This window comes from Hyperolius riggenbachi, chromosome 10 (assembly GCF_040937935.1).
Source record: "Hyperolius riggenbachi isolate aHypRig1 chromosome 10, aHypRig1.pri, whole genome shotgun sequence".
NCBI classification, from domain to species: Eukaryota; Metazoa; Chordata; class Amphibia; order Anura; family Hyperoliidae; genus Hyperolius; species Hyperolius riggenbachi.
The window spans coordinates 216,842,252-216,870,152 of record NC_090655.1 but is presented as its reverse complement, the minus strand read 5'-3'; the positions used below and the strand labels follow the sequence as shown (position 1 = coordinate 216,870,152).

Below are 27,901 nucleotides of genomic sequence, written 5' to 3'. Positions count from 1 at the left end.
TGTCCCCATTTTAGAAAGAAGACACCCAAAGGTATTCCGTTAGGAGTATGGTAAGTTCATAGAAGATTTTATTTTTTGTCAGTTCCATGCCAGTTCACGGAGACTGTCTCCGTGAACAGTGTGCAAGCCGCCAATCGCGGCTCGCACGCATAATGTAAACACACGGGGAAGAAACCCCCGCTGTTTACATCATACGACGGTGCTGCACGGCAGCGCCCGTGACGTAGATCGCCGATCCCCGGCCTCTGATTGGCCGGGGATCGCCTGCATCTTATAGGCAGAAGCCTATCCTATCAGGCGCAGGACGGATATCCGTCCTGCGCCGCTCAGAGGGGAAGGGAGAGGGAGGGATCCGAGGTGAGTACAGAAAACACTGCGGAGGGGGGCTTTGAGGAGCCCCCCCCCCCCCCCCGCAAATCAATAATAGCCGGCGGCGATCAGACCCCCCCAGCAGGACATCCCCCTAGTGGGGAAAAAAGGGGGGGGGGGGAAGTCTGATCGCCCTGGCACATACCTGATCAGTGCTGCGGGCTGTAGAGAATTTTAAATGATAAAAGAAGTGTAAACGAAAATTTAGTTGTTATACTTTTTGTAAGCGAAATTTTAAAACAAAAAAAAAAAGTAAAACTCATATAAGCGAAATTTAAAAACGAAAAAATAAGTATAACACAAAGTCAAAACGAACTTATAAACGATATTTGTTATAAACCTTATCCTGTAAACGAAAACTTTTGTTACCACGATCCCTGTAACCGCTATTTCTCGGGCGTCCTTTTTTCCTGTCGGGCGCCGAATAGCCGATATTTTGCATTGCAGTCTATGGCAGCGCCCTTTTTGTCCACTATCCCTGTGCGCCCTTTTTTTACTAGCACCGCGTATGTCAGTTATATTGTAGTTGGAGAGGAGGTTAGGAATGGAACATTTTCTTCTTAAATCTCATTGCTCAGTCACTTTAGACCATATTAAAACAGGGAGGGAGGGAGGGAGGGAGTAAGGAACTGCTGTTGCATCTTGTAGGGGTATTCTAAACCACCATCAATGTTCATTAAATAAGCGTCCCCCCACATCTTGGGGTGCCTTGGTGATGACAAACCTGCCTCTCTGTTGTGTGCTACAAATCCATAATATTATTATTATTTCGTATTTATATAGCGCCGACATCTTCCGCAGCGCTGTACAGAGTACATATATATAGTCTTGTCACTAACTGTCCCTCAAAGGAGCTCACAATCTAGTCCCAAACATAGTCATATATCTATGCATGTATTGTGTAGTGCATGTACTGTATATTTTTAGTCTAGGGCCAATTTTTTTTTTTAGAGGGAAGCCAATTAACTTATCTGTATGTTTTTTGGATGTGGGAGGAAACCGGAGTGCCCGGAGGAAACCCAAGCAGACACGGGGAGAACATACAAACTCCTTGCAGATGTTGACCTGGCTGGGATTCTAACCGGGGGACCCATCATTGCAAGGCGAGAGCGCTAAACCACTATGCCACTGTGCTGCCCAGGATTAGGAGTTTCTACTACTATATGGCCTAGTTAAAGAGGAATCGAAATGACATATAGTAGAATGAAGTCAATTATGCAGGATACCCACTTTTACGTAAAATTTCAGCATCAGAAACACTTCCTAAAGATTTTACAATGGGCAAACACTAACTAAATCATTTATAAATTAATATTGTAAAAAAAAAATAAGCTACTAGAGTTCCTATTTAATTATGCCCCTCCCCCACTCATTTTATGACACACAATGATCAAGTGCCAATCAGCATCACTCCTCATCCATTCCAGAAGGGGTCAGCTGTCAGAGCAATCAAGATTGCTGCAGTAAAAATCTACCAAGTTTAAGAAACTAGCGTTCATAGAAGGTCAGTATTAAATACTGATATGGTCTGAAGGGGTAAACAGTTAAAAGTTATGCGCTTTGAGTCCTACGGGAGAAAAGCGCTTTACAAATGTTATTTGTTGTTGTTATGTCACATGACCTCCTTGAATCCTCCTCACCTCTCCAGTCAGAAGACAGATTATCTCCAGGGTGAAGTCGAATATCCTCTCGGTCATGTGACTCTGGTCCTCGTCCATCCTCTGTGGTGTGGTCCTGTGATCCATACTGGATGTTCCTGCCATTTGATAGGTAATAAAGGGAGGATAATCTGAGTTGCACAGTTGTTAGTGTTGAAACCACTGGTACAGGACTCCCCCCAGAACTCCCCATTGTGGTCACTTGTGGGTGGTAGAGCCATGCAGAGTACATAAGGAATGCATAAAGCATTTGATTATAGCTACCTGTGCAGAACATTAGAGGGGGATTAGCGGAGGCCAGGGCATTAGTGGGGCATAGTGGAGGCACACCGGGGGACACATAGACACTGCACACACAGGGGTCTGATGACAAATTGGAGGGAGATAGCATGTGGCGGGAGAGGAGGCACAGGCAGGGAATCTCTGACGTCGCGGAGGGTCGCGGTTCGTAGCGGCGGGCGTTCGTAATTCGGGGATTCCCTGACTTTGCCGTATAAGACGCAGGGACTTTTTCTCCCCATTTTTTTGGGGAGAAAAAGTGTGTCTTATATGGCGAAAAATACGCTATGCAGAAACCCCCCTAAAATCCCAAAACATAATTAAGCAAAATGCCCCCTTACATCCACAAACATAACTTTCTGAATCTGAAAATATAGACAAAGTGCCCCTGTAAATTCCCAAAACATAATTAGGCAGTCTCCCTCCTCCAGAGGCTTCCTGCGTCCTCCTCTTGACCACCGTGATTTCCCAGGACCCTCCTGAAGAACGCAACAACACTTCATGGACAAGCAAGCTGACGTCCAAAGCTGCATGCACAGCCTCAGGCCATGTACTACCTCAATCGCACTCCCAGGGCCAGGAGTAATCTGTGCTTGCACAGTTCATAAAAATTGCATGTGTTGAATGCAACTGATAACGGGAACGCAATCGAGGAGGTGATCAGCTAGGGTCGCGCGGTAGCCTATGACTGGCCCAGTCAGCCAGCTTTCAGACAGCGTACATTTGAAATCGGCGCCTGTAGACTTGGGCGCAGGATACAGCCAGTAAATGGCTGATCCTGCTGCTGCACAAGTCCGGGCCGTATTAATTACTATTCCCCCTCCAGGCCGCCATGGATAGTGGGGGAATGAAATAATTCGGCTTCCAGCGACTGCTGGAGGCCGAATTATTGTGTTTTTAAGCAACTTCAGCTCCGTCTTCTGACGGAGCCGACGTTACTCACTGAGCGCCGCTATAGACTGATTCCCATTACAGTCTATGGCGGCGCTGGCTGCGCCCAAATCTAGCAGCGCTGAAAAGTACTGCTCGGTTCAGACAGACACAGTGGCAGAAGGAAGCAGTGCGGAATGACGTTGAGGGACTAGAACAACTACAGGGGGCTGGAAGAAGCTAGGGTGACCAGGCGTCCTCTTTTCCCCGGACAGGTCCACTTTTTCCGACCTGTCCGGGGCTTCCAGCCGGTTTTTTAAAGTGTCCGGGTATGAAGAGCCATTTGGAAGCCGAACACCAGCCGGCTCGGAGCTAGGCGGCCAAGCAGAAGAGCAGATGCTTTCTAAAGAGCCGGAATCTTCATTGCGGCTCTTTCACTCTCTGGTTATGAGCCGAACTTCCCTTCAGTACTCTCTGGCAGGCTGCTCCCACGAGTCATGAGTCGATTCAGACATCACTACTCTCTGGCAGGCTGCTCCCATGAGTCATGAGCCGACTCAGACATCACTACTCTCTGGAAGGCTGCTCCCATGAGTCGACTCAAAGACACTACTACGCTCTACACTACTGCTCCGCCCCCTAGCTGTTTAGTTAATGAGCGGGTTGCTGGGGGACTGGGACAGGAGGAAGAGAATGAGAACCTGTGTATCCTGTGAGCAGCATGTGTTCTGCCTGTGCAAAGTCTCTGCTGCTGAAAGGAAAAGAACAGTCTTGTCATCAGCAGCCAGCAGGTAATTAATGTGCTGCTGGGTGAGAGACAGCTGTGCTGTGTAGGGGAGGATGGGGAGTCAGAGGAGAGCAGACAAGTCTCAGATGGGTCAGGAGAAGAGAGCTGACCACAGTGACCACCTGTCCTGTGCCTTCCTTATCAGCAAAGACAAAGTCAACTCACAGGAGTCACAAGTTGACAGGCATCAGACCTTGGCTGTAATGTAACATCACAGACAGTAGAGAGGCCGGGGTAGTATATATGTGACTATACTGCTTTCTCTGATGTTCAGCTTGTTTTCCTTGTGTTTTGTTCTGCATTCTTGTCACTGCCTTTGAATTACAGGCAGATAAGGAATACTGTAAAGAAAAAAAATCTGAAATCTACCAGCACTTCGGCCTCTTGCACACTGCAAGTGATTCCGATTCCGCTTTTTAATCAGTTTTTGCAACCGATTCAGATTCCGATTTGCAGTTTGCTCCCTGCACACTGCAAATCGGAATCTGAATCGGATGTAAAAACTGATTAAAAAGCGGAATCTGAATCGGAATCACTTGCAGTGTGCAAGAGGCCGAGTTTCCAAAGCTTACTGTACATTACAGTTAGGGACCCTGAACAGGTTTTAAAATCCTAATTTGCACTTACCTGGGCTTCCTCCAGCCACTGTAGACCGCGAGGTCCCCTGGCGTCCTCCTGGCTCCTCTCCTGGTCCTGCTGGTGTGTCTGGGCCTTGTAGTTCTGTGTGCCTGGGCCTTGTAAGGCTGTGTGTTAATCTTGAACTTATTTGTAGTGTGTGTGTGTGTGTTTAAGCATTGGCTCTTCTGGCCCGGCCACTCGGCTCCCAAAGAGCCGGCTTGTTCGGCTCCCAAAATGGCTCTTCATCACCGCTAACAGTCAGATCAGCGGTGAGCAGGAGATGGGAACCAGCCAGCCCGGCGCATAGCAGCCGCATGGTGGACTTTAAATGCTGGATGTGACCGATAATGTCACTTCCTGCATTTGAATTCACCGGCGCGTGGCTGGTGTGGCTGACTCCTATCTCCTGCTCACCGCCGATCTGAGGTATGTTGCATTTGTGGGGAAATGTGCTGCCAATAAGATTGCATTTATAGGGAAATGTGCTGCCAATAAGATTGCATTTGTAGGGAAATGTGCTGCCAATCTCATAGCATTTGTGGGGAAATCTGCTGCCAATCTCATTGCATTTGTGGGGAAATCTGCTGCCAATCTCATTGCATTTTGTGGTCGGCCGGCCCTCCACCATGTGGTCTGGAAATAAAACGGCCCTCCATGCCCGCGAAGTTGGACAGAACACTGCTAAGGTCTTGCATATTTGGCCCCACCCATGACCACGCCCACCTGCAGTTGTGATTGTCCTCTTTTTTGGAAATCAAAATATGGTCACCCTAGGAAGAAGCCCTAGGTAAGGTAAGCTATAGCCATTTTTTTTAAACTAACATACCCTTTGAGGGGGGGGGGGATGAGGTTGTCAGGTATGTCAGGAGAATGGGGAGTCTCTCTCTCTCTCATTATAGCTGCAGCTCCTCCACGTGTCTGTCTTTGCTGCGCTTAAACAACTTTTTGTTCAAACTCTATGTCCACCTGGATAGTGGATATTGCACACCATGACCCTGGCTGGGCTTCAGGCTGGAAACTCGGATTGCAAAGTTAGTGCTGCTGATGGGCATTATGGGGTTAATATACACGCTGCATGACTCTGCATATGCTCAGTAGCATTTGTATGCTCTTTTGATGGGTATGCTGAAATGTTGGAACTCCAGCTTTGTAAATAAAATACCAGCCATGCGTGTCAAATACTGTGTGGGTGGCAAACTTATTATATATAACAAGAATCACAGAATTACCTCTTCTAGTAATATCTTCTCTCCACTTTCTCCAACTTCTCTTCCTGCTCTCACATCGCTTCCTGTCTTTGGCTTAACTCCTTCCTGTCCGTGCGTTCCACCTGGGATTGCCATCTGGTGGTGAATAGGCTAACTGCAGCCTCTGTGGAGTCTCCTGCATTCAGCTATCAAGTCCAGGGATGAGCAGAAACTACGCTAGTTCGCATCTACGCATCGTAGTTCGTAGGTGAAGTGTAGCTTACGCCCACTGTGCGTAGTTAACATGTGTATTGCGTAGTGAAGTACGAATGCGTTACTCGCGTCTAGTTTTGCGCGTGCGATTGGACTACGCTTCACACTACGCGTTATTGCGTATTTTAATGTGTAGTCTACAAAATGCATACAAAGCGAATATTTGATTTCGAAGCCGTAGTTTGGCGAAGCGTAATTGTGTAAAACTATGCGTAGTTCCAGCGTAGCGAAGTTGGCTGACTATGACCATCCCTGCTATCAACTGAACCATCAAAGCACGCTAAAGACTGGAAGAATGTGGCACTACAACCATAGCTCCCAACTGTAGAGATCGCCCGAACGGTTCGCCGGCGAACGGTTCCCAGTGAACTTCAGTGGTTCACGTTCGCGAGCGAACGCAAACTTTATGGCGGTTCGATTCACCTCCTATACTACATCATTAGGATCAACTTTGACCATCTACATCACAGTCAGCAGGCCCAGCACATTCTTTTTTTTTTTTTGTGGCCCACTTGCATTATTTACAGCCCTGTCAGTCAGTCGCAGCTGGCCTTTGGTGTAATTGCTACTATGCCACTGCCAGGCCCAGCACATTCAGTGACTACCTGTGTGTGTGACAGGCAGCTGCAGATTTGTAATCCCATCCCAATCACTGCACCTGTTCACTGTTCAGTGCACCTACCTACCTACGTGAGCGCACGCATTGTTAATACCACCTGTCATTGCACCTGTTCACGGCGGTGTGTGTGTGTGTGTGTGTGTGTGTGTGTGTGTGCGTGCGTGCGTGCGTGCGTGTGTGTGTGTGTGTGTGTGTTTTTTGCGTGATACAGTTTTAAAACCACTATGCTTTATTAAAATTGCTCACTCACATGTCACCAGAGTTTGATCACGGGCTCTCCCCCGTGGTAACAGTAAAAAAGGGCGCAGGAGGCTAGTGGACAAATCGGGCGCCGCCATTCACTCCCATAATAAATATCGTTTAATGGGCGCCCGATAGGAAAAAAGGGCGCCGGAGAAAAATAACGTTTTAAAGGCGGCGCCCGGAGACTTAATGTTTTATTACTGCTTCTCATGATTACACATTATTTAATGATTTATACATTTTTTTAATATTATTTTTAAACGAAAAACAGTACAATTTTATTTTTTTTTACATTATTTTTAAACGAAAAAACCGCACAATATGTTTTTGAAACGTTATTAATGCTTATCACAGGGGGGTCTTAGGTTTAGGCACCAACAGGGGGGTCTTAGGTTTAGGCACCAACAGGGGGGTCTTAGGTTTAGGCACCAACAGGGGGGTCTTAGGTTTAGGCACCAACAGGGGGGTCTTAGGTTTAGGCACCAACAGGGGGTCTTAGGTTTAGGCACCAACAGGGGGTCTTAGGTTTAGGCACTAACAGGGGGGTCTAGGGGTTAAGGGTAGGTACAGGGAGGGTTACATAGTTACATAGTTACATAGTTACATAGTTATTTTGGTTGAAAAAAGACATACGTCCATCGAGTTCAACCAGTACAAAGTACAACACCAGCCTGCTCCCTCACATATCCCTGTTGATCCAGAGGAAGGCGAAAAAACCCTTACAAGGCATGGTCCAATTAGCCCCTAAAGGGAAAAATTCCTTCCCGACTCCAGATGGCAATCAGATAAAATCCCTGGATCAACATCATTAGGCATTACCTAGTAATTGTAGCCATGGATGTCTTTCAACGCAAGGAAAGCATCTAAGCCCCCTTTAAATGCAGGTATAGAGTTTGCCATAACGACTTCCTGTGGCAATGCATTCCACATCTTAATCACTCTTACTGTAAAGAACCCTTTCCTAAATAAATGGCTAAAACGTTTTTCCTCCATGCGCAGATCATGTCCTCTAGTCCTTTGAGAAGGCCTAGGGACAAAAAGCTCATCCGCCAAGGTATTATATTGCCCTCTGATGTATTTATACATGTTAATTAGATCCCCTCTAAGGCGTCTTTTCTCTAGACTAAATAAACCCAGTTTATCTAACCTTTCTTGATAAGTGAGACCTTCCATCCCACGCATCAATTTTGTTGCTCGTCTCTGCACCTGCTCTAAAACTGCAATATCTTTTTTGTAATGTGGGTTACTTAGTAATTTTTTTTTTAAACTGCAATATCTTTTTTGTAATGTGGGTTACTTAGTAATTTTTTTTTTAAACGTTATTATACGTTTCACTATTTAAACTAAAGATTAACGTTTTTACAATTGCCGATTTAATGCACATTATTTAATGATTTATAACTTTATAAAACATTAATTTTAAACGAAATACAGTACAATACATTTTTAAACGTTATCCATGCTTATCGTTTAAAACCCCTTTTTTCCCAGCGCCCCTTTTTAACGTACGCCTCCCCCGTTGCCAAGCCAGGCTAGGTTGCGTAATCTCCGTAGTTCGCGTTGTCCGCAGTAGTTCGCGAGGTTCGCCGCCACTGCTTACTTCCTGGTACGTCCAAACCTCCGCTCACTCGACTAGTTTCGTCACTCCCTCGTGACTCATCAGGAGCATGGGGATTGGACGCTGTACCAGGATATTTCATATCAGCCTTCTTTTCCCATTGGTGTATTTTACTAGGCTCTGATTGGCCGCTGACTACCAGGCTCTGATTGGCCATCCCTCGTTCGCACTACAGCCCCGCCTACATACCTCAATCCACCCTCTTTCGCCAGTACCCAGCCCCAGCCATACCTACGTCACTCCGCAGTAGCACGGCTATTGGTCTATTGTCGTTGCTTTTTTACAGTCAGTGTTTCTACCACAAACTGTATTTATTCATTACCGTAGTAGGATTGGTTGAGGGGGAAAATCCATTTACAATCTTTCATCTACCACATACATAGTAAATTCTAATAAAAAAAAAGTCTACAAAATACATAGTAAATAATAAAAAAATGAAGTTAAAAACAATTCCATCATCCCCCTACCCCTCTCATAGTACATCCTTTATTACCACAACCTAATTACATATTCATAATCTCATACCAACATAGATTATTATCCCTAGGGCGGAGTTAAATATGTCAACACCCTCTTCCCCATGCCTCCACCTCCTATTAGGACACTAGACATATGCTGCTACAGAACAGGTCCACACATTGTCAGTTTCAATTGTCAGCAATAAAACAGTTCAGGTCCAGTTATATGTTGTGACCCCCCGGTTTCATACAGCCCATCCCATAAATCCACTTTGTTTCTCTCATGGATATCTGTCTGACTTTATGGCAACCTATCCAACTATACTTCATCTTTTCTAATCCACAAAAGAAAAGGTGCTTTGGGTTACTGTTGTGGTGTTTACTAAAATGTTCTGAGACACTATGCCCACTAAAGCTTCTTTTTATATTTCTAATGTGTTCTTGTACCATTTCTTTCAAGGTCCTTGTTGTTCTCCCAATGCATTGTGTCCCACAACTACACCACAACAGATATACTACCCCCCGGCTATTGCAGGTCATATTTTGCATCATTTTAAATTTACGCCCATTACTGAACGAAGTAACCTCCATATTTTTGGTGCCATTAGCCTCCTCACATGCTTGGCATCCTCTAAATGGAAAAAAACCTTTTTGGTTCCAAAATGGCAATTCGTTCTGTTTTGGACCTTCTACTAAACTCGGTGCAAGGATCTGCTTCAAATTTGGGGCTTTCCTGTATATAAATCTAGGGCGTACAGGTAACACACCCGTCAGGACCCCATCTTGTTGTAATACACCCCAATATTTTTTAAAAATGTTTTCTACTTGTCTATACTGAGTGGAAAATTCTGTTATAAATGGGACCTCCACTCCCCTCCTCCTATCTACCCTCCCTCCCCTAATCAGACTAGTTCTATCCCTTTTAACTATTTCAATCATTTCTTTGTGCATATCTTCTTCATTATAACCTTTTTCTGTGAACCTCTCCACCAATTGTTGTGATTGCTCCATATTATCTTCTAGTTTGGTGCAATTCCTACGTATACGGGTAAATTGTCCCTTAGGGACTGCTTTTAATCACTTAGGGTGGTGATAGGTACCCGTTCCTATCCGTGTTTTTGAAAAAAGTCCTCGTAATGAGTCTATCCCTCTCTTTTTCAATTTCTATATCCAAAAAGTTTATTGTATTACTCTCACTCTCTACCGTTAGTGTAATATTCAAGTGGTTATTATTCAAAAACTCTATAAATCTGTGCAATTCTTCATGCTTTCCCTCCCAAATAATAAACAAATCATCAATAAATCTTATCCATATGTGAATCTTATTCACCTGTGTGTAACCCTTCAGAATGTCTTCCTCCTATCTACCCATAAATATATTTGCTAGTGATGGTGCAAAGCCCGCCCCCATAGCACATCCTTTTACCTGAACAAAAAAACTTCCCCCATACCAAAAATAATTTCTCTTTAGAGCAAATCCCAACAGTTCCAATATAAAATCTACTTGTCTTTGATCCATAGATCCCTCCTCCTCCTTGTAGTACTGCACTGCTTCCACCACTGGTTGATGTGGTATATTGGTTTAAAGGCTTGCAACATTTGCCGTCACCAATATACCATCTTCATTGAGCTTAATTCCCTCTAAAATCTGCAGCATATGTCTAATGTCCTTGATCACCTGAGGCAATCTTTGAACCAGGGGCTGCAGGATGAAGTCCAAATATTTCCCTAGTCTATGCGTAATGGACCCAATTCCGCTAATTATTGTTCATCCTGGAGGGTCAGTGATGCTCTTGTGAACCTTAAGCACCTGATATATAATCGGTATTCTGGGTGCTGATGGTATCAAATACTCAAATTCCTTATCATCTACAATCCCCAAATCCAGTCCCTTTCTCAGGATCTTCCTGAGTTCTTATTTATATTGCCTAGTAGGTGTAACGATCGGTGTCAGCACGCAGAGAGAATCTGATTATTGGTGATCTGCAGAATCACCAATAATACAGATATAGTACTAATCTCTGGACACCTGTATATATTGTGAGTGTGTGGTGTAACAGTATGACTTTGAGTAACGCACCTGCTGAGCAGGTGATCTTTAGGCAGTATGGGCAATACTGCTCTTAGAGGGCACAGAAACCTTCCAGCAGCCTGAGACTCTCCAAGGGGTGGAGTCAGGATGAAGGTAGGAAGGACCAGAGAGTGAGTGACACCTGAAGGTGAATGTCACTGACTGATCTGGGGACTATCTCTTAAGGGGAGAGATAGCTCTCGAGGTCGGGCAAGCCAGGTCGGCAACACACAGACAGACAAAGTACAAAGACAGAAAACCGATTCGCAGTGGCGTACCTAGGGCATTTGACACCTGGTGCTAGGTATTGAAAGACACACCCCCCCCCCCCCACGGTACACCACCTGCGGCGCGCGAAGCACGCCGCGGCGAAAAAATGGGTGTGGCTATGACCGGATGGGGCGGAGCTAATTTAAAAGTGCACCCAAGTTTTAGTCAACCTTTCTCCAGAAAATTCACATCATTGCGCAGCTTTTCTCCAGAAAATACACAAAATGTCAGAAGCTTTCAACATAAAATACACGTAATGCGAGAACATTTCACCAGACATTACACGTTATGTGAGCAGATTTCACAAGAAAATACATTCAATCATGTCGGCAGATTTGACCAGAAAAAAATCATTCAATCTTGCGGTAGATTTGACCAGAACATACACAATGTCAGCACCAGATTTCACCACAAAATACACAATATCAGTAGTTAAACTGACCACAAAATACACAATGACGGTAGTTAAACTGACCACAAAATACACGACGGTAGTTAAACTGACCACAAAATACATAATGACGGTAGTTAAACTGACCACAAAATACACAATGTCGGTAGCAGATCTGACCACAAAATACACAATATCGGTAGCAGATTTGAGTGTTGGCAAGCTGATAGCCTGGTGGGTAGGTGGTGAAGGGTGAGCAGCCTGATTGCCTAGTGGGTAGGTGGGCAGCCTGCTGGGTAGCAGTGGTGGGTAGGTGGGCAGCAGTGGTGGGTAGGTGGGTAGCATGGTGGGTAGGGGGGCAGCAGTGGTGGGTAGGTGGCCAGCCTGCTGGGTAGCCTGGTGGGTAGGTGGGCAGCCTGCTGGGTAGCAGTGGTGGGTAGGTGGGCAGCAGTGGTGGGTAGGTGGGCAGCCTGCTGGGTAGCCTGGTGGGTAGGTGGGCAGCCTGCTGGGTAGCAGTGGTGGGTAGGTGGGCAGCAGTGGTGGGTAGGTGGGCAGCAGTGGTGGGTAGCCTGGTGGGTAGGTGGGCAGCCTGCTGGGTAGCCTGGTGGGTAGGTGGGCAGCAGTGGTGGGTAGGTGGGCAGCAGTGGTGGGTAGCCTGGTGGGTAGGTGGGCAGCAGCGGTGGGTAGGTGGGCAGCAGCGGTGGGTAGGTGGGCAGCAGCGGTGGGTAGGTGGGCAGCAGTGGTGGGTAGGTGGGCAGCAGTGGTGGGTAGCCTGCTGGGTAGGTAGGCAGCAGTGGTGGGTAGGTGGGCAGCCTGGTGGGTAGGTGGGCAGCAGTGGTGGGTAGGTGGGCAGCAGTGGTGGGTAGGTGGGCAGCAGTGGTGGGTAGCCTGCTGGGTAGGTGGGCAGCAGTGGTGGGTAGGTGGGCAGCAGCGGTGGGTAGGTGGGCAGCAGTGGTGGGTAGCCTGCTAGCAGTGGTGGGTAGGTGGGCAGCAGCGGTGGGCAGGTGGGCAGCAGCGGTGGGCAGGTGGGCAGCAGCGGTGGGTAGCCTGCTGGGTAGCCTGGTGGGTAGGTGGGCAGCAGCGGTGGGTAGGTGGGCAGCAGTGGTGGGTAGGTGGGCAGCAGTGGTGGGTAGCCTGGTGGGTAGGTGGGCAGCAGTGGTGGGTAGGTGGGCAGCAGTGGTGGTAGGTGGGCAGCAGTGGTGGGTAGGTGGGCAGCAGCGGTGGGTAGGTGGGCAGCAGTGGTGGGTAGGTGGGCAGTAGTGGTGGGTAGCCTGGTGGGTAGGCGGGCAGCAGTGGTGGGTAGGTGGTGGGCAGCAGCGGTGGGTAGGTGGGCAGCAGTGGTGGGTAGGTGGGCAGCAGTGGTGGGTAGGTGGGCAGCAGCGGTGGGTAGGTGGGCAGCAGCGGTGGGTGGCCGGGCCGGTGCACCTGTAAAAGAAAAAAACCTTACCTGCAGATGAAACCTCTCTTCCGAATCCCAGGCAGCCTCCGCAGCGCCTCTTGAATGTCCCGCGCCGTCTCCTGCTGCGTCATCAGTGCAGGGCTACGGGAAGATGGCCGCCGAAGCCCACACTGGAGACAAAAATAGACGGCAAGATGGCGTCGGCGGCCATCTTGCCGTCTATTTTTGTCTCCAGTGCGGGCTTCGGCGGCCATCTTCCCGTAGCCCTGCTCGGGTAAACTGAGGGCGGCTATCAGCCGCCCTGTCAGTGCCCGTTGCCGGCGCCCGTGGAGGGGAAGCGCCGAAGGAGGGGACCCAGGTGAGGGAGATGTGGGGGGGTATTTCCCCCCTCCCCGCCGACGCTGCCACCCCTCCTTCAGCGCTGCTTCCCCTCCTGTGTCATCAAGGCTTCTAGGGAGGCCTTGATGACACCCCCCCTGGAGCTGACACCCGGAGCGGAGCGCTCCTGGCCGCCCCATGGTAGGGACGCCACTGCCGATTCGGTATCCAAGGCAGGCCGGGTTTGGCAACGGAATATCAGATATGCGTGGTACCGAATCAGAGAGCAGAGGAATAGTCAGGAAAGCAATAGGTCATAACAGATATCAAACAATGCCTAGTCTTAGTCTGATGTATAACAGAATGATAACACAAGTTCCCTAGTCTTGGGTGTGAGGTCCGTGGTCTCTACACCCTGGAACTAGTCTGATGTATAACAGAATGATAACACAAGTTCCCTAGTCTTGGGTGTGAGGTCCGTGGTCTCTACACCCTGGAACTAGTCTGATGTATAACAGAATGATAACACAAGTTCCCTAGTCTTGGGTGTGAGGTCCGTGGTCTCTACACCCTGGAACTAGTCTGATGTATAACAGAATGATAACAATACCAGTAATCTGGCTCAGTGTGAATTCCCAGGTCCTCCTGGTTCAAACACACTGTTGGATCTGACTAAGGCCTGAGTGCTTCCACCTAGTGTTCGCAACGGCAGACCACCTGTGAGTGGCCAGCAGTAACTATTTATAGAGCAGCGCTCTCCGGCGCCACCCCTAAGTGATGAACCAATGGTTACCAGCTCTGAGGTCAGCTGACCAGCCTGGTCAGCTGATCCCTCCTTGGCCATCATAAAAGTTCTGCCTCTCAGCGTGCGCGCGTATTCCTGAACCTATGTGAACTAACAGGCTCAGCCACACCAGATGCTGCGCGCAAACCGCCGCGTTGGATGCGGAACCAGCCGCCTCGCTGTCCATACATGCAGCGGCTTTTCCGCGTTCTTTCAGATTACCAGACGCACGCTTCCGCGTGCAAACCGCCGCGTTGGACGCGGAATCAGCCGCCTTGCTGTCAGCACACGCGGCGGCTTTTCCGCGTTCTCTCACAGTAGGATCCCCTTTTAGTCTCTCATAAGTTTCATCATTCGCCAGTCTGTCTAACTCTTTTCTGTATTTGTCCCTATTGAGCACCCCTACCCCTCCTCCTTTGTCTGCCGGTCTTACCACTAGTTTTTTGTCCAACATTCCCCTTGCTATTTTATTTATGTTTTCAGTTTTCCTTGCTTCCAATTCCAATTTCTCCAAATCTCCCTCCACCAATCTTTTAAATACTTCAATACAGTTTCCATTGCTATTGTTTTGTGGATTGAACGTTGATTTGTTTCTCATACCGGTATGTTGGAATTCATTCACAGGGTTAATTCTATTTGTAGGTCCTTCTTTGCTCAAGAAATACTTCTTTATATTTAGGGTCCTGCTGTATTTCTGAAGGTCAATATAAGTTTGAAATGTATTAATGGGCTTACTAGGGGCATGTTTTAATCCTCTATCCAGGAGTTTTAATTCCTGTTTAGTGAGAACAACCCCACTTATGTTAAATATGCCCTCCCCTACCGGTTTGTTCTCTTGTACTCTATGTCCTGCTCGTACTCCCCTTCTGGACCTCTTTTTTTTGTTGCTCCTTGGTGATGGATATTCTTCGATATATTCCCTCCTGTTTCTGCTGTCCCCTGGTCTGTATGGCCGGTGGCACCCCTCCAGAAAAGGCTGGAATCTCTCCTCCTGCTGTATTGGGTCGTACCTGTTGTATATAGGTACTGTGAGAAAACGCGGAAAAGCCGCTGCGGGTGCTCAGAGCAAGGCGGCTGATTCCGCGTCCAACGCGGCGAGTTGCACGCGTGGGCCTGCATCTGGTGACATAACTGAATGCGGAGAACCCGCCACAGGTCCTGAGAACAAGGCGGCGGATTCCGCATCTGACGCGGCGGTTGGCACGCATAGGCCTAAATCTGTCAGCATGCTGAATGCGGAGAAACCGCCGCATGCTCAGATAGCGGTGCGGTCGGTTCAGCGTCCAGCACAGCGGATACATTGCAACACATGTCTGGTGTGGCTGGGACTAATAGTCCACACAGGTGCAGAAGGACGCGCGCGTGCGTTGAGAGGCAGAACTTTTATGACAGCCAGAAGGGTGTCAGCTGATCAAGCCAGTCAGCTGACAATTCTTTCAGTTCCTATTGGTCCAGCACTTAGGGGAGGCGCTGGAGAGCGCTATAGTATATATACTGGGTGCTGGTCATTTCTCTGGTGTCTGCCGTTGCGATCACTTCGTGGTAGCACTCAGACCTTTTTGTCAGTATCTGTGTTATTATTACCATTCTGTTATACTTCAGACTATTTCCAGGGTGTTGACGATCAAGGACCTCACACCCAAGATTAAGGAACTGTATTACCATTCTGTTATACTTCAGACTAGTTCCAGGGTGTTGATGATCACGGAGCTCACACCCAAGATTAGACATTGTTATTATCTGTTATGACTTTCTGCTTTCCTGACCACTTTCTTGATCTCTGATTTGGTACTTCGCTATATCTGATACTCTGTTGTCGAACCCTGCTTGTCTTAGGATTCCGTATCTGTCTCCTGTCTCTGTACCTGATCTGTCTGTCTGTTGCCGACCTGGCCTGTCCGACCTCGAGAACTATCTCTCCTGCTTAGAGATAGTTCACAGACCTGTCAGTGACACTTCATCATTGGTGTCACTCACACTATGGTCCTTCCCACTTTCAGCCTGGCTCCGCCCCTTGGGGAGCCTCAGGCCATAGGAAGGAACCTGTTCTTTGGGCAGTATCTCTTACTGCTTCGCACCCTCTATACGGGTGCTCTCCTCAAAGTATTACTGTTGCACCAAACACTCATATTACTCAGGTGTCCAGAGGTTAGAGATATATCTGATTATCGGTGATACTGCAGATCATCAATAATCGGGTATATATCTGTATTTTCGGTGATACTGCAGATCACCGATAATCAGATCTTCTCTGTGTTACACCGATCGTTACAGGTACATTATATTGTTGATATTCGGGGCCCCCATACCTGTTCCCCCCCTCTGGTCCATGATATTGGTTCCTCACCCTGGCCTCTATCCGCATTCCCTCTATCTCTAGGGGGTTCTATATTTTCCCTGGGGTTCCTTTTGGGTAAAGGTCTTAAATTATATCTATTTTGGACCTCTGGTCTAAAATTGGGTGGTGGATCAGTGGGGGCTATCGGTAAATATGGTGTGATGGAATTAACCTGAATATCTGGAGGGTCTTGAGTGTCCGCCATGGGTTCTACCACTCTATCCACTAGCAGTTTTTGCCATTTATAGGCTAATTTGGATTTGTATAGCTCCCAATCCCTATTAAATTGCTTCTGTCTATCTTGTATCACCCCCTTTTGATGGTGAATCAGAGAATCACACGTTCTCCGAGATAATTTCTTATATACCTCACCTTCTTTTAATGGGTCCAGTGAGGTTTTTATAGCTTCTGTTTCCGTTCCCAATCGTTCTAACCCCTCCCCACATTTCTCAAGGTATTCACCCCATTCTTTAGTGTTTACTTCATTATCTTCACCATCATCTGACAGTATCTCCCATCTGTATTTGTTGGGTACTATCCCTTTTGCCAGATATTTATTTAATGTGGCTATGTCCCACCATGTATTTTGTTCCTTTATAAGGACATGTTCTAATTTTTTAAAAATCAGGTCAGGAGTAATACCTGTTTCCTCACTCTCACTATCTCTAACCTTAAATACCTCATCAAGGTCTATCTTTCTATTGTCTCTATATACAAAGACGTCCATCTTACACGTTGGGGATGATTAGAGAATATAAAATATAAGAACGAACTATACGAACTATACGAACTACGGCAGACAACGCGAACTACGGAGATAACGCAACCTAGCCCGGCTTGGCAACGGGGGAGAGCCCGTGATCAAACTCTGTGCCTGTTATACATCTGGTGACGTGAGTGAGCAATTTTAATAAAGCATAGTGGTTTTAAAACTGTATCACGCTATGAGAAGCTCTTGTTTGAGGTGCATGGACATGTGAACTTGGACATAAGTATCAAGTAGGACCAGGACCTGAAGTGCTGGGGTATCCTGGAGGTGTGCGCTTTCTGACCAACCTAACAGGGGTCACATTGTATTTGGTGAGTGCGCTTTATATTGGTGTTTTCTGGTGGTGGAACCATAGAAGATTGAAGCACCAATAACAAGAATATTTTTAACAGAGACTGTTATTGTGTATGTAGAGATGTACGCTGGACTATATATATATCTCTACTACCAGTTTTCACAGCAGTACCTGTGTGTGTGACAGGTGCTCATTTGTAATACCCATCACTGCATATACCTACCTGTTGTGTTCAGTGCACCCACCTACCTATGTGAGCGCACAGTGTGATATACCACTTCGTGCATACCTGTTAACTGCACCTGTGTGACTGCACATTGTATTAGTCAAGTCAGTGCATACCTTTCACTTCATCCCCCCCAATATTGGCAAAACAGGCAGAGCCAGAGGCAGGCCACCCGGTAGGTCTGTTCGAGGTCATGCTGCCGTGATTTCGTGAGGCCCTGGACCAAAGTACAGTGTTCAGAAGGTGCGTGCCATCAACCCCCAAGATTGTCAGGATGTATCTTTCTCACCTTCCGCACGGAAGCGTGACATATCTTCCTCCTCCTGCTCTGATTCTGGCACCCCACTTAACACTCAGTCGGCTGCCACCACCAAAGTGCCATCACCCCAGGGCTCAGCGGTGTGGACATTTTTTTGTGTCTCTGCCTCAGATAAGAGCAATGCCATCTGTACTCTCTGCCACCAAAAATTGAGCCGTGGAAAGACTAAGACCCGCGTAGGGACAACTTCCTTACGAAGGCACATGATGACAAAGCACAAACTGCGATGGGATGACCACCTGAGTAAAAGCAGCAAACAAAAGCAAAGCCACACACTGCAGTGGAAGATACCAGGCCGCAATTATTTCTCAAATAAGGCGATACCCAAGCTGTACCGCGATGTTGAAAGGCAAGTGATGTCATCTCTGGCACACAGTGTTGGGTCAAGGGTCCATCTGACCACGTGGTCTGCAAAGCAGTCCCCACACACAGCATCTCTGCCTGCACGCCGTGTGACTGCCTGCCCCAAGACTAAGTCGCTCCCCACACAGCATCTCTGCCCGCAGGCTGCTTGACTGCCTTCTCCGCCACCACCAACAGGGTCCAGGACTCCAGGTGAATTTTTCTGGCTGCACTGCAGCTGCAACAACAAAACAAAAGGCATGTACATGTGCCAATTCCCCTTCGTGATCATAACCTTGCCGTGGTGAAGGGGCTTGCATATCACAATGAAGCAATGACCGATGGCTATATGAGTGTCTCGGGGGGGGTGGGGGGAGGGGGCACACCCACGATATTAAGGTCGTTGCTTCAATGTAGACAGACATAATTTGATCAGCTGGACAGTCACTGTTCTGTTCTGTCATTCTGTCATTTCCAGCCCGGCGACCATATGGGCTGGAAAGCTGCCATCACCTGCACTCTCGTCATGGTGCGCACCAGTCCAGCATGGCCATCACAACACAAACAGCTGTTTGCGGTGCATTACACAGTGAGTTTGGTGTGTCAGTGTGAAGCAGTACTCCAATTACACTCGTTGATTGATGTATACACATGCAAGATGTTTTAAAGCACTTTAGGCCTGCAATTTAGCATTCAATGTGATTTCTGCCCTTAAAACGCTGCTTTGCGTCAAATCCAGATTTTTCCCTGGGACTTTTGGCATGTATCCCACTCCCCCATGCAAGAACTCAGATGTTAGACTCCTTGAAACATCTTTTCCATCACTTTTGTGGCCATCATAAATGTTTCTAGTTTTCAAAGTTCGCCTCCCCATTGAAGTCTATTGCGGTTCGCAGCACCGAACCGAAATTACTTTTGCGGAAGTTCGCAAACCGAAAACCGGAGGCTTTGCGCCTGCGCATGACGCGCTTTACGGCGGGGAATGCGGTAGAATAGGACGCGCTGCCGGAGGACGACTGGCAGTCAGCCGAAAATGAAACTAAGCCGCGGCGGGGGACCGGAGGACACTGGAGGAGCTACGCGGGCACAGGATGGCTGCAGGAGGCTTGGGAAGGCCCCAGGTAAGTGAAACTTTTTTTTGCTCCACGGTTAAGGTTCCCTTTAAATTGATGCATTTCTTATATTCAAATGTTAATATGAAGGAAAATGAACCAAGATAGAAAGGGCCAGTGTGGTTTGAATTATAAAATAGCATATTATTCCTATGAAATCTTTATGATATGTGTGACTGGGTGTGTGTCAGGGGTGTGATTAGGGGTGTGGCAGAGGTGTGGCCTAAGTGTCCCTCTTTCTGATTTCAAAATGTTGGGAGGTATGCTACCACCCATCTTGTGAACTGCGCTGGGAAGAAAGGAGTATCCGCATTGTGAATCTACCTTATTCTACAACGTTCTCATACATTGTACAATGGCTTAGCACGCCAATAGATATTGTATGATATCGGCAGCCCCGTTTCTTTGGGCGTGCGATACATGCAATCGCCCGAGGCGCTTTATTGTGCGGCAGGAGTGGGGGCGCCAGAGTGGGGGAACGGACATAATAGTTATAACTCACCTTCTTCATCCGTTCCCCCGCAGTTTCAATATCTTCCCTCTCCCGGCGTTCGTCGCCTGGTAACAGCGCCCCCTGTGATGACGTACCGCATGTCATCACAGGAAGTGCTGTTACTAATGAGATAGATGCCGGTGTAATGTCTGATTGCGCTGCCCAGAAGCTCCCTTCCACACTGAGTAGCACACGCATGCTCAATGTGAAGTTAATTATGCTGCTGATGGTAAAATAATAAATATCTCCGCTTCCACACATCATACACTCACCAAATTTTCAGGGTAGGGAGAGGATCCCCCGAACGACCTCTATGCCAAATTGCAGCCCCCGAGCCCCGCCGGTGAGTCCCGCTGGTTCAGGAGATATATTAGAGAAACCTATCTCGGGAACCAGTGGGTCTCGGGGGCTGCAATTTGGCATAGAGGTAGTTCGGGGGGTCCCCTCCCTACCCTGAAAATTTGGGGAGTGTAGGAAGTGAAGAAGCGAAGATATTTAGTATTTTACCATCAGCAGCATAATTAAATAGGAACTGTGGCCGCACAGTCTCCTACTGCGCATGCGGGGCAGCGCAAATCCAAAGGCAGCGTAATCAGACACAACACCGGGAAAGGAAGGACATTGAAGCAGCGCGGGTTCGGCGGAAGCAGGTGAGTTATTACTATTATGTCCGCTCCCCCCGCTCCTGCGCCCAATGCGGCATGCCCATACCTAACTAACCTAAACTGCAGGAACCTACCTAACTAACCTATACTGCGGGAACCTACCTAACTAACCTATACTGCGGGAACCTACCTAACTAACCTATACTGGGGGAACCTACCTAACTAACCTATACAGCGGGAACCTACCTAACTAACCTATACTGAGGGAACCTACCTAACTAACCTATACTGGGGGAACCTACCTAACTAACCTATACTGCGGGAACCTACCTAACTAACCTATACTGTGGGAACCTACCTAACTAACCTATACTGCGGGTACCTACCTATCTAATCTATACTGTGGGAACCTACCTAACTAACCTATACTGTGGGAACCTACCTAGCCAAGCTATACTGCGGGAACATACCTATATAACCTATGTCTCCTTCTGTGCTGGGTCCTCTCTGCTCAGTGTCGTGTCACGTGCCTGCAGGGTCCTCTCTGTCTCGTGTGCTGGAGCCTCTCTGCTCGGTGTTGTGTCATGTGCCTGCAGAGTCCTCTCTGTCTCCTTCTGTGCTGGGGCCTCTCTGCTCGGTGTTGTGTCATGTGCCTGCAGAGTCCAGTCTCTGTCTCCTTCTGTGCTGGGGCCTCTCTGCTCAGTGTCATGTCACGTGCTTGCTGGGTCCTCTCTGTCTCGTGGAGCCTCTCTGCTCGGTGTTGTGTCATGTGCCTGCAAGGTCCTCTCTGTCTCCTTCTGTGTTGGGGCCTCTCTGCTCAGTGTTGTGTCATGTGCCTGCAGAGTCCTCTCTGTCTCCTCCTGTGCTGGGGCCTCTCTGCTCAGTGTTGTATCATGTACCTGCATGGTCCTCTCTGCTCTGTGTTGTGTTATGTGCCTGCTGGGTCCTCTCTGTCTCCTTCTGTGCTGGGGTCTCTCTGCTCAGTGTTGTGTCATGTGTCTGCAGAGTCCTCTCTGTCTCCTTCTGTGCTGGGGCCTCTCTGCTCTGTGTTGTATCATGTACCTACATGGTCCGCTCTGCTCTGTGTTGTGTTATGTGCCTGCTGGGTCCTCTCTGTCTCCTTGTTTGCTGGGGCCTCCCTGCTCGGTCGTGTGTCCTGTGCCTGCAGGGTCCTCTCTGTCTCCTTCTGTGCTGGGGCCTCTCTGCTCGGTGTTGTGTCATGTGCCTTCAGGGTCCTCTCTGTCTCCTTCTGTGCTGGTGCCTCTCTGCCCAGTGTTGTGTCATGTGCCTGCAGAGTACTCTCTGTCTGTCTCCTTGTGTGCTGGAACCTCTCTGCTCAGTGTTGTCATGTGCCTGCAGAGTCCTCTCTGTCTCCTTCTGTGCTGGGGCCTCTCTGCCCAGTGTTGTGTCATGTGCCTGCAGGGTCCTGTCTCCTTCTGTGCTGGTGCCTCTCTGACCAGTGTTGTGTCATGTGCCTGCAGAGTCCTCTCTGTCTACTTTTGTGCTGGTGCCTCTCTGCTCAGTGTTGTGTCATGTGCCTGCAGGATCCTCTCAGTCTCCTTGTGTTCTGCGGCCTCTCTGCTAAGTGTTGTGTCATGTGCCTGCAGGGTCCTCTCTGTCTCCCTGTGTGCTAGTACCTCTCTGCTCAGTGTTGTGCCATGTGCCTGCGTAGTCCTCTCTGTCTTCTTGTGTGCAGGTGCCTCTCTGCTCAGTGTTGTGTCATGTGCCTGCAGGATCCTCTCCGTCTCCCTTGTGGGCCAGTACCTCTCTGCTCAGTGTTGTGTCATGTGCCTGATGGGTCCTCTCTGTCTTCTTGTGTGCTGGCGCCTCTCTGCTCGGTGTTGTATCACATGCCTACAGTACAAAGTCCTCTCTGTCTCCTTGTGTGCTGGTGCCTCTCTGCTGGGTGTTGTGTCATGAGCCTGCAGTGTCCTGTCTGTCTCCTGCACAGGTTCTGCTCTGCCCGGTGTTGTGTCATGTGTTTTATTTTAATCTCAAATTTTTGTTCTTTTTGTTTTTACTTTATTTTTAGTCTACTATTAGTGTTTTATGTAGTAGTAGCCAAGGTATTTGTTTAGTTTTACTAGGCAGTATAGAGTAGGTGTGTTTTTTGCACATACATTTTTACAGGGAGTGCAGAATTATTAAGCAAATGAGTATTTTGACCACATCATCCTCTTTATACATGTTGTCTTACTCCAAGTTGTATAGGCTCGAAAGCCTACTGCCAATTAAGCATATTAGGTGATGTGCATCTCTGTAATGAGAAGGGGTGTGGTCTAATGACATCAACACCCTATATCAGGTGTGCATAATTATTAGGCAACTTCCTTTCCTTTGGCAAAATGGGTCAAAAGAAGGACTTGACAGGATCAGAAAAGTCAAAAATAGTGAGATATCTTGCAAAGGGATGCAGAACTCTTAAAATTGCAAAGCTTCTGAAGCGTGATCATCAAACAATCAAGTGTTTCATTCAAAATAGTCAACAGGGTCGCAAGAAGCGTGTGGAAAAACCAAGGCGCAAAATAACTGCCCATGAACTGAGAAAAGTCAAGCGTGCAGCTGCCAAGATGCCACCAGTTTGGCCATATTTCAGAGCTGCAACATCACTGGAGTGCCCAAAATCACAAGGTGTGCAATACTCAGAGACATGGCCAAGGTAAGAAAGGCTGAAAGACAACCACCACTGAACAAGACACACAAGCTGAAACGTCAAGAATGCGCCAAGAAATATCTCAAGACTGATTTTTCTAAGGTTTTATGGACTGATGAAATGAGAGTGAGTCTTGATGGGCCAGATGGATGGGCCCGTGGCTGGATTGGTAAAGGGCAAAGAGCTCCAGTCCGACTCAGACGCCAGCAAGGTGGAGGTGGAGTACTGGTTTGGGCTGGTATCATCAAAGATGAGCTTGTTGGGCCTTTTCGGGTTGAGGATGGAGTCAAGCTCAACTCCCAGTCCTACTGCCAGTTTCTGGAAGACACCTTCTTCAAGCAGTGGTACAGGAAGAAGTCTGCTTCCTTCAAGAAAAACATGATTTTCATGCAGGACAATGCTCCATCACATGCGTCCAAGTACTCCACAGTGTGGCTGGCAAGAAAGGGTATAAAAGAAGAAAAACTAATGACATGACCTCCTTGTTCACCTGATCTGAACCCCATTGAGAACCTGTGGTCCATCATAAAATGTGAGATTTACAAGGAGGGAAAACAGTACACCTCTCGGAACAGTGTCTGGGAGGCTGTAGTTGCTGCTGCACACAATGTTGATGGTGAACAGATCAAAACACTGACAGAATCCATGGATGGCAGGCTTTTGAGTGTCCTTGCAAAGAAAGGTGGCTATATTGGTCACTGATTTGTTTTTGTTTTGTTTTTTAATGTCAGAAATGTATATTTGTAAATGTTGAGATGTTATATTGGTTTCACTGGTAAAAATAATTGAAATGGGTATATATTTGTTTTTTGTTAAGTTGCCTAATAATTATGCACAGTAATAGTCACCTGCACACACAGATATCCCCCTAAAAAAGCTCAAACTAAAAACAAACTAAAAACATGGTTGTTGTTCAATAATAAAATGATTCCTCAAAAATACCACTTGCCTAATAATTATGCACTCCCTGTATATTCGTGCTTCAGACCAAACAGTCCATCTACCTCAATGAATAAAATTGCTTTATTTCCTATTTGTGAAATAATGCAGTGATTGGAGTGATATAACACGTGTCCTTGTTATCTGTCTGTTGCCCCTCTCCCCCGCCCCTCTCAGTGAAAGAAGACTGAGAGGGGCGGGGGAGAGGCGGCGATCCGCGTAGATTGACGGAGGAGAGGCAGAGCTACTGCTCAAAGCTCTGCCTCTTTGCGAAAGCATTGCCCAAATCTCCCCCCAGGGATTTAGGGGGGGATTAACTGAGATTTCAGCCGCGGGGATGCAGCGTTTCAGAGGGGGCGTTCATGACTAACAGCATTGTAACATGAAAACTGCATTTTCTAGAGACTTCAGACAGAGTCTCTTTAATGTTTTCTTACCTAACCCAGGTTTCCAAGGTGCCTGAGTCCTGGGTATGTTGGATTATCCTGCTGCTGCTGTTGTTGCAGCTACCAAACGTTATTGTAAAGCTTGACAGGTTATGTCCTCACTCTCTATGCCCCAATTTATTACCATGGCTCTGAGCCCGGCCCACGTCTTCACCTATAGACAAGACCTCGCGTGAATAGGACACGTTATTTGTCTCCTGACTACGGTTACCCCAGGTCTTAAGGTGCAAGGCAGATGTAAAGAGGAATAAACTGTTAGGGCCCTAATGAGGCTAGTAACACAGTTCAACAGTTCAGCATTATCGCACAGGGTTATTACCTGGAGTTAGTGGAAAGAAGCAATCAGCGTCGTTGTCAGTAGTGGCAGAGATATCGGTTGCAGATTCTCAATATCAAGAGAAGGTTCAACAATCCACAAGCAAAGTTCAGGTAATGAGTAAACCAGGTATGATACAGTTCAGACAAGTCTTCATGCAAAGTTATTCAACAGGTAATGGATGGTCCAGGTTATGAGATAGTTCAAGCAGGTCTGCATGCAGTATTATGCAACAAGTAATAGATGATGCAAGTTATGACACAGTTCCCATTGGTCTGAATGCAAAGTTATTCAACAGGTAACAGATGCTCCAGGTAGTGTGTGATTTACATGAGACTGCATGCACACTGTTCAGATGACTGACAAGGATAGTAGGATATACTTATCGTCCAGTTCAATTAGCATGCAAGAGGTATCCAGTAACAGGCAAAGGTTGGTGCAGGTGGCAAGCAAGGGTTATCCAGTAACGAGCAGAGGTCGGTCCAGGTGGCAAGTAAGGGGTATCCAGTAACTAGCAGAGGTCAGTCCAGGCGGCAGGCAAGGGGTGTCCAATAACAGGCAAGGTCAGTTCAGGCAGCAGACAAGGATTTCCAGGAATCAAGCAGAGTTTAATCACAACAGACAAGAATAGTCAAATACAAGCCAAGGTCAATATCCAGCGTATCATTAACAAGTTAGTGTGCACCCAGCAACTAGCCAAAGTTATGCTTTTCACGGGCGATGACTGGGAGCATTTTGCAGCTTTAAATACAATACATCATCCAATCAGTGGCCGGCCACACTCCGCACATCCAATCACACAGCAAGGCCCTGCCTAGGTGTCAGCTGAAGGATCAGCTGACCGTACTCTGTCAGCTGACTATTGTTTACCTTTGCGGAGGGCATGCTGGGAACGCGCCCTCCACCTATCAGAATGTGCGGCCTGTGAGCCACCGGCAGCATCATCAGTGGGGAACAAGTGCCGAGACCCGGAGCGGTGGATTCCGCCCGGGTCTCTCCGGAATCAACCACATCAACAGGTACATTCCTTATAGTTATCTTACCTAATCCAGGTCTCTCAGGGGGGAGGAGACCTGGGTCTGATGCATTATCCTGCTGCTTTTATTGCAGGTACCTGATATTTGACCTAACCTAGGTCTCTTAGTGGCCAGAGGCCTGGGTACACTGCATTATTCTGCTGCTAACACAAACTCTCCTGCTGCTGCCGCAGTTGCCGTATTTTTCGGACTATAAGACGCTCCTGACCATAAGATGCACCTAGGTTTAGAGAACAAAAACCAGGGGAAAAATACTAAATCTGGTGCATTCATGGTGCAGGGGTGTCTTTTGAACCTTTTTCCCCAATTATTATGTTCCCCTTGTGCCTTCCTTGTACCTCGTGTCCCCCTATTGTCCTCCTCTAGCCCTGTGTCTTCCTTTGCTCCACTGTTTCCCTTTCTCCCCATGTCTTCTTCAGTCCTAGTGTTCTCCTCTGGTCCCCGTGCTCTCCTCTGATCCACCTGCATCCTCCTCTGCCCAGTGTGTTCATCTCTGTCCCCATGTCGTTCTTTGCAGCCAAGCATAATACATACAGAGGTACTGGTGCTCACCCCTCCAGTCAGGTGGTGCTGAAGTAGCAGCAGCACATAGAGAGACAACACAAGGTTTTAAAGAAGCAATCCACGATGGGAAAGGGGGGGTGCTGCCCCAGACCTGCCAATCACAGCTGCGTACTGCTCTGCTCCCTTCTTTCATTGGAACCGATGGTCTCACAGGTGGGACCCTGACTCTGTCATTGGAGCAATTTATTGGCCCCAATGACGGAGCCATGGTTGCGCCAGAGAGACCATCAGCTTTAATGAGAGACAGTGCGTGGAGACAGTGCGCGGGCGTGCAGAGCCTACCATGCACTGTCTCCGGTCCTCTCCTGGTGAGCCTCTCTTCACCTTGCTGGCACTTTTCTACTTTTCCCTTACTGGGTTGTCCTTCATTTGATCTGTTGTCACTATCTATTTGGCGGTCCCCGCCTCCTGGTGCACAGCTTCTCTTACCCTCATTCACTGATTCTCGTCACTGGGGTCCTTCACCCCTCTTGTTTTTCACATTTACATTGGCACTTCCTTTCACTCTTACACCCGCGCAGGTTTATGCTGGGTGCATTATACAGTCTTGAGGTCTACACAGGTGGCTCACATCTCTTTTCCACCATCCTTTACTCTGATGCTCTCCAGGTGTTAGGAGGATTGTTGCTTACATGATTACATGTTATTTAGCAAGGAGACTTGAATAAATATGGTCACTATTGGGCCCTACATTACAGTGCAATTGTTTTGAATCTGTATATTATTACAATAAAGGCTTTTCTACATTGTCAATACAGTTGTGGTGCGGTTTCTTAGGGCCAGTCCTTTTCTTTTGCATACTAAATCCAATTAAGAACTTGTGTAGAATTATCAAGAGGTGGTTGGACAAGCAAAACCCCCCACAATTTGACAAAGCACTACATTACTAGTAGATCTGGATTGCCATGAGCTGTCTGTGTATTTCTTAGTACAACGGGGAAGAAGTGGCAGCGCATCCTAAAACCAGGCAGCATCTGAGTGACTACCAACAGAGGCATGCAGAGCCCCCTAGAATTGGTAATTACTCAGATGCGGCCTGGTTTTAGGATGCGCTGCCACTTCTCACCTGTTGTCTAAAAATATGTGTAAACCATTTTATGGCCAGTTGCTCCCAAGTTCACACTATGCTTGTTTGGTAATTAGTTAGAGGTTAGGGTCCCTTCAAGATTGCCTTATCGTGGCGGAAGGGTCCAGTACAGAACACTCTGCATGCAAACTGTTTTTGGAAGCTAACA

The 27,901-nt window shown here is 47.7% G+C and overlaps 1 protein-coding gene across 2 annotated transcripts in view; it reads right to left on the bottom strand.

Moving 5' to 3' along the window:
• LOC137534466 (zinc finger protein 84-like) overlaps window positions 1-5,865 on the bottom strand; it is a 44,544-nt gene extending 38,679 nt beyond the window's left edge. For both annotated transcript variants that reach the window (XM_068255968.1, XM_068255969.1), the window contains exons 1-2: window positions 5,811-5,865; window positions 2,010-2,125 (exon numbers count right to left, since the gene is read on the bottom strand). In XM_068255968.1, coding sequence (XP_068112069.1) covers window positions 2,010-2,114 — 105 coding nt within the window. In that variant the 5' untranslated portion in view covers window positions 2,115-2,125; window positions 5,811-5,865. The remainder of the gene's footprint in view (window positions 1-2,009; window positions 2,126-5,810) is intronic.
• Window positions 5,866-27,901: the final 22,036 nt, after the last annotated feature.